Source organism: Globicephala melas, chromosome 9 (genome assembly GCF_963455315.2).
Source record: "Globicephala melas chromosome 9, mGloMel1.2, whole genome shotgun sequence".
In the NCBI taxonomy this organism is placed as follows: Eukaryota; Metazoa; Chordata; class Mammalia; order Artiodactyla; family Delphinidae; genus Globicephala; species Globicephala melas.
In genome coordinates this window covers 89,364,548-89,383,124 of record NC_083322.1, presented here as the reverse complement: position 1 = coordinate 89,383,124, position 18,577 = coordinate 89,364,548, and the positions used below count along the sequence as shown (strand labels likewise).

At 37.2% G+C, this 18,577-nt stretch overlaps 1 protein-coding gene across 2 annotated transcripts in view; it reads left to right on the top strand.

Moving 5' to 3' along the window:
- COG5 (component of oligomeric golgi complex 5) overlaps nucleotides 1-18,577 on the top strand; it is a 285,705-nt gene that overhangs the window by 34,584 nt on the left and 232,544 nt on the right. For both annotated transcript variants that reach the window (XM_030834402.3, XM_030834401.3), the window contains exon 6: nucleotides 10,657-10,777. In XM_030834402.3, coding sequence (XP_030690262.1) covers nucleotides 10,657-10,777 — 121 coding nt within the window. The remainder of the gene's footprint in view (nucleotides 1-10,656; nucleotides 10,778-18,577) is intronic.

The window sequence follows — 18,577 nt, the reverse complement described above, 5'->3', positions numbered from 1 at the left end:
CAGCATTAGTGTATAGGAATGCACGAGATTTCTGTGCATTAATTTTGTATCCTGCAACTTCACCAGATTCATTGATTAGCTCCAGTAATTTTCTGGTGGCATCTTTAGGATTCTCCATGTATAGTATCATGTCATCTGCAAACAGTGACAGTTTTACTTCTTCTTTTCGGATTTGGATTCCTTTTATTTCTTTTTCTTCTCTGATTGCCATGGCTCGGACTTCCAAAACTGTGTTGAATACTAGTGGTGAGAGTGGACATCCTTGTCTTGTTCCTGATCTTAGAAGAAATGCTTTTAGTTTTTCACCATTGAGAATGATGTTTGCTGTGGGTTTGTCGTATATGGCCTTTATTATGTTGAGGTAGGTTCCCTCTATGCCCACTTTCTGGAGAGTGTTTATCATAAATGAGTGTTGAATTTTGTCAAAAGCTTCTTCTGCATCTATTGAGATGATCATATGGTTTTTCTTCTTCAGTTTGTTAGTATGGTGTATCACATTGATTGATTTGCCTATATTGAAGAATCCTTGCATCCCTGGGATAAATCCACTTGATCATGGTGTATGATTCTTTTAATGTGTTGTTGGATTCTATTTGCTAATATTTTGTTGAGGATTTTTGCATCTATATTCATCAGTGATATTGGTGTGTAATTTTCTTTTTTTGTAGTATCTTTGTCTGGTTTTGGTATGAGGGTGATGGTGGCCTCATAGAATGAGTTTGGGAGTGTTCCTTCCTCTGCAATTTTTTGGAAGAGTTTGAGAAGGATGGGTGTTAGTTCTTCTCTAAATGTTTGATAGAATTCACCTGTGAAGCCATCTGGTCCTGGACTTTTGTTTGCTGGAAGATTTTTAATCACAGTTTCATTTTCCTTACTTGTGATTGGTCTGTTCATATTTTCTATTTCTTCCTGGTTCAGTCTTGGAAGGTTATACCTTCCTAAGGGTTTGTCCATTTCTTCCAGGTTGTCCATTTTATTGGCATAGAGTTGCTTGTAGTAGTCTCTTAGGATGCTTTGTATTTTTGTGGTGTCTGTTGTAACTTCTCCTTTTTCATTTCTAATTTTATTGATTTGAGTCCTCTCCCTCTTTTTCTTGATGAGTCTGGCTAACGGTTTATCAATTTTGTTTATCTTCTCAAAGAACCAGGTTTTAGTTTTATTGATCTTTGCTATTGTTTTCTTTGTTTCTATTTCATTTATTCCTGCTCTGATCTTTATGATTTCTTTCCTTCAGCTCGCTTTGGGTTTTGTTTGTTCTTCTTTCTCTAGTTCCTTTAGGTGTAGGGTTAGATTGTTTATTTGAGATTTTTGTTGTTCCTTGAGGTCGGCTTGTATAGCTGTAAACTTCCCTCTTAGAACTGCTTTTGCTGCATCCCATAGGTTTTGGATCATTGTGTTTTAATTGTCATTTATCTCTAGGTATTTTTTGATTTTCTCTTTGATTTCTTCAGTGACCTCTTGGTTATTTAGTAACGTATTTTTTAGCCTCATGTGTTTGTGTTTTTTACATTTTTTCCCCTGTAATTGATTTCTAATCTCATAGCATTGTGGTTAGAAAAGATGCTTGATATGATTTCAGTTTTCTTAAATTTACTGAGGCTTGATTTGTGACCCATGATGTGATCTATCCTAGAGAATGTTCCATGCACACTTGAGCAGAAAGTGTAATCTGCTGTTTTGTTTGGAATGTCCTATAAATATCAATTAAATCTATCTGTTCTATTGTGTCATTTAAAGCTTGTGTTTCCTTATTAATTTTCTGTCTGCATGATCTGTCCATTGGTGTAAGTGAGGTGTTAAGGTCCCCTACTATTACTGTGTTACTGTCGATTTCCTCTTTTATAGCTGTTAGCAGTTGCCTTATGTATTGAGGTACTAGTATGTTGGGTGCATATATATTTATAATTGTTATATCTTCTTCTTGGATTGATCCGTTGGTCATTATGTAGTGTCCTTCCTTGTCTCTTGTGACATTCTTTATTTTAAAGTCTGTTTTATCTCATAGAGTACTGCTATTCCAGCTTTCTTTTGATTTCCATTTGCAAGGAATATCTTTTACCCTCCCCTCACTTTCAGTCTGTACGTGTCCCTAGGTCTGAAGTGGGTCTCTTATAGATAGCATATATATGGGTCTTGTTTTTGTATCCATTCAACAAGCCTGTGTCTTTTGGTTGGAGCATTTAATCCATTCACGTTTAAGGTAATTATCGATACGTATGTTCCTATTACCATTTTCTTAATTGTTTGGGGTTTGTTTTTGTAGATCCTTTTCTTCTCTTGTGTTTCCCACTTAGAAAAGTTCCTTTAGCATTTTTTGTAGAGCTGGTTTGGTGGTGCTGAATTCTCTTAGCTTTTGCTCGTCTGTAAAGCTTTTGATTTCTCCATCATATCTGAATGAGATCCTTGCTGGGTAGAGTAATCTTGGTTGGAGGTTCTTCCCTTTCATCACTTTAAGTATATCATGCCACTCCCTTCTGGCTTGTAGAGTTTCTGCTGAGAAATCAGCTGTTAACCTTATGGGAGTTCCCTTGTATGTTATTTGTTGTTTTTCTCTTGCTGCTTTCAGTAATTTTTCTTTGTCTTTAATTTTTGCCAATTTGATTACTATGTGTCTTGGCGTGTTTCTCCTGTATGGGACTCTCTGTGTTTCCTGGACTTGGGTGGCTATTTCCTTTCCCATGTTTGGGAAGTTTTTGACTATAATCTCTTCAAATATTTTCTCGGGTCTTTTCTCTCTCTCTTCTCCTTCTGGGTCCCCTATAATGCGAATGTTGTTGCATTTAATGTTGTCCCAGAGATCTCTAAGGCTGTCTTCATTTCTTTTCATTCTTTTTTCTTTATTCTGTTCTGCAGCAGTTAATTCCACCATTCTGTCTTACAGGTCACTTATCTGTTCTTCTGCCTCAGTTATTCTGCTATTGATTCCTTTTAGTGTATTTTTCATTTCAGTTATTGTATTGTTCATCTCTGTTTGTTCTTTAATTCTTCTAGGTCTTTGTTAAACATTTCTTGCATCTTCTCGACCTTGCCTCCATTCTTTTCCCGAGGTCCTGGATCATCTTCACTATCATTATTCTGAATTCTTTCTCTGGAAGGTTGCCTATCTCCACTTCATTAGGTGTTTTTCTGGGGTTTTATCTTGTTCCTTCATCTGGTACATAGCCCTCTGCCTTTTCATCTTGTCTGTCTGTCTTTGAATGTGGTTATTGTTCCACAGGCTGCAGGATTGTAGTTTTTCTTGCTTCTGCTGTCTGCCCTCTTCAATTTGAAGTTTTTAATTTAGTTTTTTAACTGAAACTATATAAGTAAGAAAGTTTGAGAGAATGTTGGAAAGAGGAAGGAAGAAATGGTTCATAAAACCTTTTCTCTTTTTTTATGTTTGTGTTTTACATGTATGTGGTTTTCATTGTATACTTTTGTAGGGTCCTTTTTAGTTTTCAGTCGTTACGATATCAAATAATTTTATCTACATTGTTCTATGGGATGATGATTTAGTTTACTGGCTGTATAATTATCCACCAAACAAGTGAATATATTAGGAAGGAAGGAAGAAGAAAGATAACAACACCAGCATAAGTTGCCATTGATCCTAAACACTGCAAAAACATATAGAGCAACTAAGATAGCAAAACCAGAGAACCCCTGCTGGTGGAAGTGATGCTGGGCTAGCTTGGGGGCTAGCGTTTAGGGGGCATAGCAGCTTTTGTTTCTGCTCTGGGAAAGCCACTGTCCATGTAAGAAGTCCAGCCATTGTGAGACTGTCATGCTGTGGGGAAGCCCATGCTGGCTGTGAGTAGATGATAGGTAGAGAAGCACTGAGGCAGCCAGACATGGGAGTGAAGCCTCGTGTTAGCTGAGTGCAGCAGAGTGAGTAATCCCAGGGATACCATGTGGAACACTTGAACCCTGCCCAAACTCCTGACTCACAGAATTGTGAGGAAGAACAATTCATTTAAAATCACTACATTTTGGGCTGGTTTCTTATGCAGCAAAAGATAATTGATACAGCAGCCAAACTGATTTTGACATACAGAGACAGCCATCCTCATGGAATCCAGGGACTATTGCTCCTATGACCCTTTCTTTAGGAATCTGAGAGACAATGTACTTGAGACAATCAAAATGAGTAGAGAAACAGCAAAGTAAAAAGTAGTGATGAGCATTAGAACTAGGATTAAATGAGAGAGGTAAAGTAGTGTGTCATGGCTGTACGTTTTGACAAAGAAATAAAATTCAACTGTAGAACATTGTGGGCAGAGTATGTGCAGAACAGTTCTTTTAAACTGTCTTCAGCAGTCATATTTGTGTTTTTAGTATTGGTGTTTTTTTTTGGCTGCGTTTTTGGTTTTTGTTGCTGCGCGCGGGCTTCCTCCAGTTGTGGCAAGCAGGGGCTGCTCTTCATTGTGGTGCATGGGCTTCTCATTGTGGTGGCCTCTCTTGTTGTGGAGCATGGGCTCTAGGCGCTTGGGCCTCAGTACTTGTGGCACGCAGGCTCAATAGTTGTGGCTTGCGGCCTCTAAAGCATAGGCTCAGTAGTTGTGGCGCACGGGCTTAGTTGTTCCGCGTCATGTGGGATCTTCCAAGACCAGGCCTTGAACCCAAGTCTCCGACATTGGCAGGCGGGTTCTTAACCCTCTGCCACCCGGGAAGCCCTGTAGTGTTGGTTTTGCATTCAGGTAATGTTTTGTTTGTATTGTGTAGCAAAGCAAATGAATAATTTTAAATACTCTAATTCTGTTATCTGTTATGTCTCTGGAGCCAGGAGTCTCTGCGTGGAAGAGATAATTTGTAGATGTAAGTTAGAAGATTGGGTAAACACCCTGTGCTCCTGATTTTTAAGTACAATTATCAATATGAACTCATGAGATATTTTATCTTATAATGGTATATACATTATATGTATATATTTTTATACATATGTGTATATATAATGTTAATCTGAGACTGTTTTATGTGTATTGTGGAATCAAGCAAATGAATATTTATGTGATATTTTAATTTTGACATTTCCTAACTATGTCTACCAAAAAGTCTCAGAATTGAGCAAGCCTAGTTCCCAGAATGTGGTCTTCAAATGCTGCTGACTTCTAAAAGAAATCAGGGATTCTTTGATAGATCTTTGATCCCAGATCTGGGCCATGAAATATGCAAAATGATCCTGGAATATTTTTATACCATATACGAAGGCAAGTATCAATAACTGTTAACTAGAGTCATGATAAAAGGTTTCAGGAGCCAACTTGGAGAGGCCCTAGGGTGACCAACTGTGTCAGTTTTAGCACTGCAAGTCCCATGTCCCAGGAAACCTCTCAGTCTCAGGCAAATCAGTACAGGTGATCACCCTCAGAAGCTCCGACTGGCCAAAAATGGGAACATTGTGAGCATCTATAAGGATAAGAGCTACAATGGATTGGCATCTTATATTATGTTTAAATCTGTGAGTTCATAATGATATCGAAAACAGTGAACCAATTGTTCATCTTTGGTGGCTATTAGGAAAGCAGTCCTCAGTTTTGAAAACTGATAAAGCAGTAGAGAGAATCTGGCGTTTATTCTTACTATTCTGTATGAACAGTACCACTGGGTAAACTAATATAGATGAGGTAAAGTTTGTTCTCATAGAGATGTTTTATAAGCTAGCAAATAAAGGCAAAATGACATAACTAGAGTATCACCATTTTGTATTCATTATGCTGTAATAGATTTTTTTTTTAACAAATTTATTTATTTTATTTATTTATTATTTTTGGCTGTGTTGGGTCTTCGTTGCAGCACGTGAGCTTTCTCTAGTTGCAGCGAGTAGGGGCTACTCTTTGTTGCAGTGCGCGGGCTTCTCGTTGCGGTGGCCTCTCTCATTGCAGAGCACAGGCTCTAGGCACGCGAGCTTTAGTAGTTGTGGTGCACGGGCTTCAGTAGTTGTGGTGCGCAGGCTCTAGAGCGCAGGCTCAGTAGTTGTGGCACACAGGCTTAGTTGCTCTGTGGCATGTGGGATCTTCCTGGACCAGGGCTCGAACCCGTGTCCTCTGCATTGGCAGACGGATTCTTAACCACTGCGCCACCAGGGAAGCACCTGTAATAGATTTTGACATTATCAGTGGCTGCTAACAACACAGAGAATCATACATATGTTATAAATACACTACTACCTAATGAATAAATTTGCCCAGAATATTAAACCTGTATCTGATGAAGCTGCCTACATCCATCTACTAAGGTATAAGGAATGTAGAAGACAGAGGGACTTGTTAAACTAGGGGAAGGCAATCAACTAAAACCAGTCTGTGGGAAACTGTGTAAGATAGATGATCCCGTATATTCAACAGATTGCAAAGGAAAAAAAAGAGATGCTAAAGGAACCCATTTAGGTTTAAAAAGGGCAAAATTAGGACTTTCCTGGTGGTGCAGTGGTTAAGAATCTGCCTGCCAATGCAGGGGACACAGGTTCAATCCCTGGTCTGGGAAGATCCCACATGCCACAGAGCAACTAAGCCTGTGTACCACAACTACTAAGCCTGCGCTGTAGAGCCCACTAGCCACAACTACTGAGCCCGTGTGCCACAGCTGCTGAGCCCACATGCCACCACTACTGAAGCCCATGTGCTGCAGCTACTGAAGCCTGTGCGTGTAGAGCCCACGCTCTGCAGCAAGAGAAGCCACCACAATGAGAAGCCTGTGCACTGCAACGAAGAGTAACCCCTGCTTGCTACAGCTAGAGAAAGCCTGCACGCAGCAATGAAGACCCAAGGAAGGCAAAAAATAAAGTTAAAAAAATAAAAATAAAAAGGGCAAAATTAAGCTACAGCATTTAGGTATATATAAAGCCATAAATGAAAGTAAGGAAGTGATTACCACAAAAACCAGAATGGTGTTTCTCTTGGTTAGGCTGGGGGAGTAGGGAGGATGGCTGGAGGGTGTTGTGATTGGTAGTGGGTACATGGATGGCTTCTGTAGTGGCAGACCTGGTTTTGTTTCCTGATCTGCATGGTAGTTCCAAGTTCATTTAGCTATAATTTCTTTTTTTTTTTTACATTTATTTATTTATTTATTTTTGAGCGCGTTGCATTTTCGTTGCTGCATGTGGGCTTCCCTAGTTGCGGCGAGCAGGGCCTACTCTTCATTGTGGTGCGTGGGCTTCTCCTTGTGGTGGCTTCTCTTGTTGTGGAGCACGGGCTCTAGAGCACAGGCTCAGTAGTTGTGGCGCACGGGCTTAGTTGCTCCAAGGCATGTGGGATCTTCCCGGACCAGGGCTCTAACCCGTGTCCTTTGCATTGGCAGGCGGATTCTTAACCACTGTGCCACCAGGGAAGCCCTTGCTATAATTTCTGTATGTAGTTTTCTGTATTTGTAATATCTAAATCTATATTTTTAAAGACTTAATTTTTTAGAGCAGTTTAGATTCACTGCAGAATTGAGACAAAGATATAGATTTCATATATTCCTTGCCCCACACATGCATAGCCTCCCCCTTAATCAGCATCTGCCACCAGAGTGGCACATTTGTTACAATGGATGAACTTACATTGACACATCATTATCAAATTCCATAGTTCATTCTTGGTGTACATTCTGTGGGTTTTGAAAAATGTATAATGATATATATCCATCATTATAGTATCATATGGAGTATTTCCAGTGCCCTAAACATCCTCTGTACTCTGACTCTTCATCCACCCAACTCCTGGCAACCGCTGATCTGTTTACTGTCTCCATAGTTGTGTCTTTTCCAGAATGTGATGTAGTTGGAATCACATAGTATGTAGCCTTTTCAGATTGCCTCTTTCCCTTAGTAAACTGCATTTAAGATTCCTCTGTGTCTTTTCATGGCTTGATAGATCATTTCTTTTTAGTGCTGAATAATATATTTGATAATAAAAGTCTGAAATGAAAAATAAGGAAGAAAAGGAAATTGATTGGAGTGAAAGCAACTATATTAGGAAATGGTGAGAGTTGCTGCCTTAAAGATTATCTAAGACGTGTTGACTGAGGATTTTTTTTTATATGTATAAATTTATTTATTTTGTTTTGGCTGCATTGGGTCTTAGTTGCGGCGAGTGGGGCTTCTCATCGTTGCAGTGCGTGGGCTCTAAGCGTGCGGACTTCAGTAGTTATGGCACGCAGGCTCAGTAGTTGTGGCGCATGGGCTCAGTTGCTCCACAGCATGTGGGATCTTCCCAGACCAGAGATTGAACCTGTGTCTGCTGCATTGGCAGGCAGATTCTTATCCACTGTGCCACCAGGGAAGCCCGACTGAGGATTTTATTAAATGCTATTCTAAGATGATTTAACATGATCTGTTACTAGAGAGCCCCTGAGGTTTATTAAAAAGGGGGTGGAGTGCTGAAAACCGTTTCTAAGAAGGTAAATCTGGCAAGATGGATTTCAGTAAGAGACTGGAAAGCTAGCCGGGAGACCACAGTGTTAAGGTGAAGGTGATAAAGATTTGAATTAGGGTGATGCTTATAGGAATAGAGGTAGAATAGCCATTGTGTTATGCAACAGAAGAATAATCAGTAAGACTTGGTGACAGATAAAGTATGGTTAAACAGAAAAGCATTAGAAATAAGCTCAAAGCTTTCATGTTTGAGAACATATCCTTTATTGGGTAGGTACTGGGAATTCTGGAAGGACAGTTCTTGGTGATTAGATCTGTTATTTCTCCTCGTGATGTATTTAGAATCCAAGAGGAATGATTGCTTGGGATTCTACATTCCAAATGGTACATCTAAAAATATAATTCTGACAAGCAAGAAACTGATAACAGTGGTTGTTTTTGGTGAGTGCACAGTTGAGACATAAAAATATGAGGATGACTTTTTATCTTCTAATCTTTTGAATTTTGAATCTCATGCTTCTATTACCTATTCAGAAAATAAATAAAATTTACTTAAAGATTAAGATGCCTAAATCTTCCAGTTTACAGGGAGAAATTCTTATTTGACATTCTTTTATTATTTTAAGTACTTCAGACTACAGTTACTCAGAAAAGCAGTCAGTAAAAAGTAAACATGTTTAATACTTGGCTGCCTTTGATATACATATGTTTGTAAGTGTGTATTTGATTATATGTTTGTGTATGTTGTGTGTGCATGAGTGTGGCTGTGTTTGGCTCTGAGGTGTATGTGTACTTCATTCAGAAAAAATGTTTATAGTTGAAGCCTCAGGGACCCTGTCTTCCTAGGGCTTTTAAATAGCTTTTTTTTTTTTTTTTTTTTTTTTTTTTTTTGCGGTATGCGGGCCTCTCACCGCTGTGGCCTCCCGTTGCGGAGCATAGGCTCCAGACGCGCAGGCCCAGCAGCCATGGCTCACGGGCCCAGCCGCTCTGCAGCATGCGGGATCCTCCTGGACCGGGGCACGAACCTGCATCCCCTGCATCGGCAGGCGGACTCTCAACTACTGCGCCACCAGGGAAGCCCGGGCTTTTAATTCTTATTGCTACCAGTTAGGATTTTCCTCCTTACGTGGGAGATGTTCTTGCTTCTCATCCAGCTTCAGGGCCATTCAAAGATGGTGGTGATGAAGCAGCATAGACTGTCTCTCTTTTCTTTATTATCACCACTGAAGCTGAAGGTCATTATATATGCATTACTCCATCAGTCTCCCTTTTCATTCTCCCCAGGCAATTGCCCTGGATTGCCTCTGTAATAAAGCGTCTTGAAATACACAAATCTTTATTTCATGTCTTACTCTTTTGGATAGGTTAAGACCCACTATTGGATCTGGTAACAAAAAAGGGAATAGAGGTGACATATAAATGATAGGGTTTTTTTGGTTTGTTTTAATAACTTTATCTTTTACAATTTGTTATTAATAAAAACATTAGGAAATATCAGTAAGGGCATGCTTATTCTTTAAGATCTAGTGAAACTGGACCTTTTAAGTCTGTTCCCCTACGGACTTAGGAAAGAGAAACTAGGACTGGAAACAATAGGAAACAGTAGTAGGAAGCTAAGCAGCCGTAGCACAGTGGTTGTCAACCTTGGCCACACACAGGGACTGCATGAGGATATTAAAAGAAATACTGTTTCAGCTTTAATTGGTCAGGGCTCTGTCTTGCTTGGGCATTGGAACGTTTTGAACTTACACACTTGAATTTTTTTTTTTTCTTTATTTTTTTGGCCTCATCGGGTCTTAGTTGTGGTATGCGGGGGCTTTAGTTTCATCGTGCAGGCTTCTCTCTAGTTGTGGTGCTCGGGCTTCTCTCTGTAGTTGTGGTGTGCGGGTTTTCTCTCTCTAGTTGTGGCACATGGGCTTAGTTTCCCCGTGGCATATGGGATCTTAGTTCCCCGACGAGGGATCCAACTGGCGTCCCCTGCATTGAAAGACGGATTCTTTACCACTGGACCACCAGGGAAGTCCCCCTACATATTTGAATTTAATATGAAGTCAAGACTGAGAGCCACTGGCCTAGAGAAGAAAACTGGTCTACGACTGAGGAGAAAAGTGCTTAGGTTTCATAGCACCTCAATCCCAAATTCTCTTTGAGATAAATTGGAGCTTATTGTAAAATGCTGCTTTTTAAGACTGGTGATTATTTAGATTTCTGACTGATGGAAAACAAAAAATACATGAGTGAATTTTTAGCATCTGGAAAGAAGAGACAGATTCACATAGTAATAAAACTTCATGGATTGACTTTATTTATTTAACATTGCACAGGTTGCCTGTGATTTGCTTCGGAGAATCATTCGCATCTTGTATCTCAGTAAGAGACTCCAGGGACAGCTGCAGGGGGGAAGTAGAGAGATAACAAAAGCTGCTCAGAGTCTCAGTGAACTTGGTAAGTCCTTTTGTTTTTTGATTCACTGGTTGAAGGAAATTCGGTTGTTTCAAGTTTTTGGTGATTATAAATTGAGCTACTTTAACATTTGTATACAGGTCTTATGTGAACCTAAGTTTTCATTTCCCTAGGAGAAATGTCCAGGAGAAATGCTGATTTTTAGGTGACAAGTCTCATGTTGGCATGGTGCCTAGAAGATCTGTTGAATTCATTTCTTCATTCATCATTCTTTTCTTAAACATTTAGAGCAGCCTCTTGACCTTCAAGGGTGTCAGCAGTGACAGCTTTGAGTACTGACAGGTTGCAAGGTCTATGATGAAGCAGTTCATAATTTTTCAGGCAAAATTTTGAATACCTACCAAGTGCTTAAAGAACTACCTAACACCTGCATTTTAATGAGGCTTTGCGGTTTTCTTCTTTTCATTGGGTACCCAGTAATTTTTCTGAAGTGGATGTGTTTAGTGGAATTTGTACCTTTTTAGGTTCAGAAGGTCTTTGATTATATCCATCTTAAATATCAAGAGTCTCCTAATGCTTAGTAACGTGCTTTGAAAGTAGTTATGCCAAAAGAATATCAAAGATGTGCATTACATGTTCTTTTTGAATTTTCCTATATTTCAATTACATAGTCATACTGTAATGCTTATTCCCTGTTTTGACTAAGGAAATGTAACATCCTTCACAAAGCATGCTTCAACAACATTTCAATTTATAATGCTCAAATACATTGCTTAGGCACATCATGGGAATATATTGAACTTGTGATTTAGTGTGCTCGGAATATATTATATAAAAAGTTAATCTTAAAGCAGTGAGTAATGCTTCACTGTTTTTTTCACAATATGTGCTAAATATAGAAGTGTAAAAATCTTAGTATCAGCTGTTATTTTTTGCTTTATCATATTTAATTTCTGTGCTCCAAAAAATAAACTCTCGAATAATAGAATCATTAAAAACAAACACAAATTATTCCAAGATTTATTATGTATACTTGTCATCACTGATACTCTTCCATAGTAAAAAGTTACTAGATTTTGATTATGATTATCATCTCTCCTAGAAATAACAGGTGCTGTAATGCAAATGGTGATATCTTCTTTTTTTAAAAAAGGCACATTTTATTATTTATTTTGACATCCTTATTGGAGTATAATTGCTTTACAGTGTTGTATTAGTTTCTGCTGTATAACAAAGTGAATCAACTATAGGTATACATATATCCCCATATCCCCTCCCTCTTGCATCTCCCTTCCACCCTCCTTATGCCACCCCTCTAGGTGGTCGCACAGCACCCAGCTGATCTCCCTGTGCCATGCAGATGCTTCCCACTAGCTATCTATTTTACATTTGGTAGTGGATATATATGTCAGTGCTACTCTCTCACTTCGTCCCAGCTTACCCTTCCCCCTCCCCGTGTCCTCACGTCCATTCTCTACATCTGCGTCTTTATTCCTGTCCTGCCCCTAGGTTCTTCAGAACTTTTTTTGGTTTTTAGATTCCATGTATATGTGTTAGCATATGGTGTTTGTTTTTCTCTTTCTGACTTACTTCACTCTGTATGACAGACTCTAGGTCCATCCACCTCACTACAAATAACTCAGTTTCGTTTCTTAAAAAGGCACAATTATTAATCATAATGTTCTGTGTTGGTACAGTGCAGAGTATAAACTCATTATCCTTCCAGTGAGGCTTTGGCTTTACCCAAAGTTTTATAAATGTTAAACGATGACAAGTTGTTGAGAAAGTATAGTAAATTATGGAGTTATCTCAAAATGGATTGTGTTAATTTAAATTTTTAAAGCTTTGCAGATTATGTGCTATTCAAAAATTTCAAAGGCATCATGTCTTTATCATTCACCACTGTGGTTCAGTCTTGGCCAGTCCTGGCATTGATAATAAGGAGAAGCCAAGAGGGAGATAAAGTTTCTACATTTGGAATTAATGTTTTAATAAAAGTAATAATTTGGTAATCATTATTACAGTTACACATGTACACTAAATGCTGTTTCTGTGATTGGAGCATCTCTGAAATTATCAGTGTCTATATCTGTATGGTTCTGGCTCTCATTAGAAAGAATAAAATGATGAAGAGTAGCAGGCCCCTGAGATTAACTGAAAACCAATCTCTCAAACTTGAAAGGTCTTGAGGCTTGAAATGTAGTGACCAGATGAAATACATTGTCATCTGAAAGTTAATTATATTCTGAGGGACTTGGAGGGGAATGTCAGTGACTGCTAATGGATACCACTCTTTAGAGTGGTGAAAATGTTCTGCAGTTAAATAGTGGTGATTGTTGCACAACCTTGTCAATATACAAAAAAGCCTCTGAATTGTATGCTTTAAAAGGTTGAATTTTATGCTTTGTGAATTATATATCACTTTAAAGTTATATATCAATTTAAAAAGTATATTCTGGTGCCTAGTGATGATTATGCTGGTACCTTTTCTTTTTTTTTAAATTGAGGTCTAAGCGATATACAGTAAACTGCAACATATTGAAAATGTACAGTTTGGCAAGTTTTGACATGAAACCATCACCAATATTAAGATACATAACTATCGCCCCCCAAAAGTTTCCTTATGCCCCTTGGTAATCCCTCCTCAGGCATTTATGGATCTGCTTTCTATTACTATAGATTGGTTGGCATTTTAATGAACTTTATGTAAATGGAATCATACAGTTTGTGTTTTTGTTTGGCTTCTTTCAGTCACCTTAATTATTTTGAGATTCATCTATGTTGTGTGTATCAATAGCTCATTCCGTTTCATTGCTGAGTAGTTTTCCATTATATGGATATCCCGCAGTTGGTTTATTCATTCACCTGTTGATCGATATTTGAGTTGTTCCTAGTTTTTGGCTATTACAAATCAAGCTGTTATGAACATTCATATACAGGTATTTTTATGGACATATGCTTTCATTTCTCTTTGATAAATATGTAGATACAGAATGGCCAGATCATATAGTAGATGTATGTTTAACTTTGAAAGAAATTGCCCTGGTGTTCTACCTGAAGTGTATGAAAACTGCACTTTTTCTGCATCCTTGTCAACACTCGTTATAGTCAGTCATCTTAATTTTAGCCATTCTAATAGGTGTGTAGTAGTATCTTGTTTTGAGTTCACAAAAAAAAGTTTGTAGAACTAATACAGGAGTTTAGCAAGATTTCAGGATATATGATCAATATACAAAAATTAGTTTTCTTTTTTTTTCTTTTTTTTGTTTTTGGTTGTGCCACGTGGCTTGCGGGCATCTTAGTTCCCAACCAGGGATCGAACTCATGCCCCGTGCAGTGGAAGTGTGGAGTCCTAACCACTGGACTGCCAGGGAATTCCCTTTATTTCTGTATAATATTAACAAGCAATTGGAAGTTGAAATTCAAAAATACCACTCATAATAGCATTGAAAATATGAACTACTTAGGGTTGAATTTGACAGAAGATACACAGTTGTATACTGACAACTAGAAAACATTGTTGAGGACAATTAAAAAGACCTAAATAAGTAAATAAACATTGTGAATTGGAAGACTTTATAGTGTTTATTAATATGCCCATTTTCCCTAAATTGATTTGTATAGATTCAGCACAGTTACAACCTGCATCCCAGCAGGCTTTTATTAAAATTGACAAACTGATTTTAAAATTCATATGGAAATGCAAAGGATCTAGAATAGCCAAAACTTAAAAAAAAACCCAAAAAACAGGCACAGTTGGAGCATTAACCATACCTGATTTGAAGACCTGTTACAATGACTTATACTAATCAAGACAAAAAGATAGACAAATAGGTCAATGGAATGGAATAGAGAGCCCAGAAATAGACACACACATGTAAGAATAACGGATTTTTGACACATTTAGTGGAGAAAAGAGTCTTTTCAACAGATGGTACTGGGAAAATTGGATATCCATATGTATAACAGTGACCTTGTATTTATACCTTACTTCATATAAGAAAAAAAGAAAACTGAAAATGGATCATAGTCCTAAATATAAAACCTAAAACTATAGAACTTCTAAAGGGAAACGTAGGAGAACATTTTTATGTCTCTGAATTAGAAAATGATTCCTTAGATATATAACCCAAAGCACAATTCTCCCCGCCACACACAAATTGGTAAATTAGACATTATCAAAATTTAAAACTTCTGTGAGCGATGCTGCTAGAAGAATGAAAAGACAAGCAAGCCATAGACAGAAATGTTTGCAAAGTGTATATTTGATAAAGGACTTGCTTCCAGAATATATAAAAAACTTTCAACATTGGTAAGAACACAAACAACCCAGTTAAAAAATAGGCAAAAGATTTGAACACACACTTCACCAAAGAATATACGTGAATGGCAAATATGCATATATGATACTCAGCATCATTAGGCATTAGGGAAGTAAAAATTAAAATCATACTGGTGTCTTACTGACAGAATAAGCAGAATTTTTTTAGTGCAGACTTATGTGTAATTTTTCATGCATATTGTTATGTATGATTAAAAAATAAAACTATACAGTACAGATTTCAGGATTAAATCATATCACATTGATTTATGGTTTTTCTGCAAGAAAAGTCTTGGCACTAGATGAAAATTTAGATGGGCCTTACTAAATTTGTAACATTTTTTGAACATTAGTTTAAGATGATACACTTAAATCACATTTAAGTTATACCATGGTTTATATATAGTGAATGTATTTTATGTTGTGTGGTGTGACAAAAAAAAAAGAAAGTATATCCTCCATTAATTTTTACTGTGTATGGTCTGTCCTCTGAGTTTTATAATTTTGTTGCTAAGCTGCAACAAAATGTTTTTTGATGATATATGGTGATACATTAACACCGTGTATCATGAGAAAATATTTTTCAAATTTATCATAGAAGCATTTTATGAAATATTTTTTATAGAAGGAAGGGATAGTCTAAGTTTGTTTTATCCACTAATGTTCTTATTGTAACTGATATTTTCTCAATCTGATAAAACAATACTTATATGCAAACATTTTTGATTTATGCATAGGTGGGAAAAAGTATGATTTACATAATCTTTGCCACGTAATAGGTGATCGATAATTAAGGAACTAATGAATTTTTTTTGAGATGTCTGTAAGATGATGTAGTTGGTGAACATTGTATTATTTCAAGCTTTTAAAAATTGTTTATTGATAGGAAAATTTGTAAATATGCCATGTAACCATTTCCAGTATTAAATTAGGTCTGAGATGACTTCTTTTTTAATTGAAGTATAGTTGATTTGCAATGTTGTGTTGGTTTCTGGTATACAGCAAAGTGATTCAGTTATACATATATATGTGTATATATATATATTCTTTTTAATATTCTTTTCCATTATGGTTTATTGCAGGATATTGAATATAGTTCCCTGTGCTATGCACAGTAGGACATTTGTTGTTTATCTATTTTATATATAGTAGTTTGTATCTACTAATCCCAAACTCCCAATTTATCCCTCCCCCACCCCCTTTCCCCTGTGGTAACCGTAAGTTGTTTTCTATGTCTGTGAGTCATTTTCTGTTTCATAACTAAGTTCATTTGTGTCATATTTTAGATTCCACATATAAATGATATATGGTATGTCTTTCTGTTTCTGACTTACTTCACTTAGTATGATAATCTCTAGGTTGAGATGACGTCTTAAATGCATTGAAAACATACATAGGTTTTTGTGACAACTTCAGCGTAGCAAATTCAGTATGCCTTTTTTTTTTTTTTGCGGTACGTGGGCCTCTCACTGTTGTGGCCTCTCCTGCTGCGGAGCACAGGCTCTGGACGCGCAGGCTCAGCGGCCATGGCTCACGGGCCAAGCCGCTCCGCGGCATGTGGGATCTTCCCGGACCGGGGCACGAACCCATGTCCCCTGCATCGGCAGGCGGACTCTCAACCACTGCGCCACCAGGGAAGCCCAGTATGCCTTTTTAAACCTACAGTGTAATCATATATGATGATAAACATCTTCAGTACCTATGTTTGATTTAGATAGTCTCTAAATTACTTACATATGTGACCGGATTCAGCTACCACCAGGTCAGGGTGATGCTGTGCTCAAATCCAGAATAATGGGTTTATGCTTAGGTATGGGATTGCCAGTTGTGGAGACATAAGCATATTAAAATTACACACCCACAAACCCTCTTTTTTTTAAACTAATTGAACTTAATGTTATCCAAATTTATATTTAACACATAATACCCATACAGCATTTATGATCGTATTTTTTTGGTTTTATCTTTCATCACGTAGTGTCAGAAAATGAGGATTAATATCCAGATAAAAACAAGCAGCTTACTTTTTGTAAACTTTAGTATATTATTTTTCATACATTTCAAAGTTACAGTAGTATTTTTGGATATATATTTTATTCCATATGGTCAGGTAATGTTTATTGAAGGTCTGTAGTTTACCTTACTGTTTGTCACCCCCTGCTGGACCATTCATCATTGTTTGAGAAAAATTAATTTAGTGTAAGGTTCTTCAATCTAATAATGTATCAAATTTTCAATTACTCGGCTCTAAGGGCTTTATTTTCTATTTGGATGCTTAAGCCAGTACTTCTCTTTTCCATTCCGGTACATGTAAGTTTTAAAAATTGCAGTGTATCTTAAATGAATATAAACAATGCTCCAAATACAGGCTTCTTATTGTATTGACTTTTTACTGATTATTTTATTGATTGTTCCTAAAAAATGGTGTCAGCGTACTTCTAGCGAATTACAGCTTTGAGTCTCTAAGTCTAATATTTTGGGGAAACATTAGATGGGCTGTTTTACTTTTTATTGCCATTATACTTGATTACTTTATGTATAAAAATTCTAAATATGTTAAACAGTTTTTATCCGTCTTTGGTTTAGTAGATTGAAATTGGCTATAGGCTAAGTTAAAAGGGTTCAATGTAAATTTATGATTATAGGTATACTTATAGAACTTTACATTTTAATACCATGTAAACAACAGGGCAGGTAGGCAGGCATGATCTTTTGAGAGACATGTTTAGTAAAATAGGATGCAGTTTTAGTCATTTGTTTTAATTTCTGTGTTAGGGACTTGAAATCTGTCAATAAATCAGAAATGTGTTTTTCTACCGTATCTAATTGGAAGATAATGCTGATGTTACAGTTTTATTGTCACAACTAGGAATATATTCAGAGGCCAGTGGTGACCCCCCAAAAGTTGTCTTGTGCCTCTCTGAGTCAGTCCCCCCACCTCCAGCACGAACTTTTGTTACTAGAGATTTCATTTTGCTCTTTCTTGGATTTCATATATGTGAAATCATACAGGAATCATACATGGAATCATATGTGGAATCCATCTTTCTTGGATTTCATACATGTGGAATCATTCGTTTGATGAGTAGTATTCCAGTGGATGTGTATGCCACAATATATTTATCCATTCAGCTTTTGATACATATTGGGTTTTCAACTTTAGACTATTGTGAATAAAACTGCCATGAACATTTATTTTCAGTGCCCTTGGGTAAATACCTAGGCGTGGAATTGCTGGGTCATCTGGTAAGTGTTATGATTAACTTTTTAAGATTTGCTACACTGTTTTCTTTCTTTTTAAACTAATAGGTAATTTTATTTTTACAGTAGTCTTATATAGCAACAGTATTAGTTTGCTGGGGCTGCCATAACAAAATTATCACAGACCGGGTGTCTTAAACAACAGAAATATATGTTTTCACAGTTCTGGTGTCTGGAAGTTCAAGATCAAGGTGTTCATAGGTTTTTTATTTTCTGAGTCCTCTCTCCTTGACTTGCAGATTGGCACTTTCTCTTTGTAT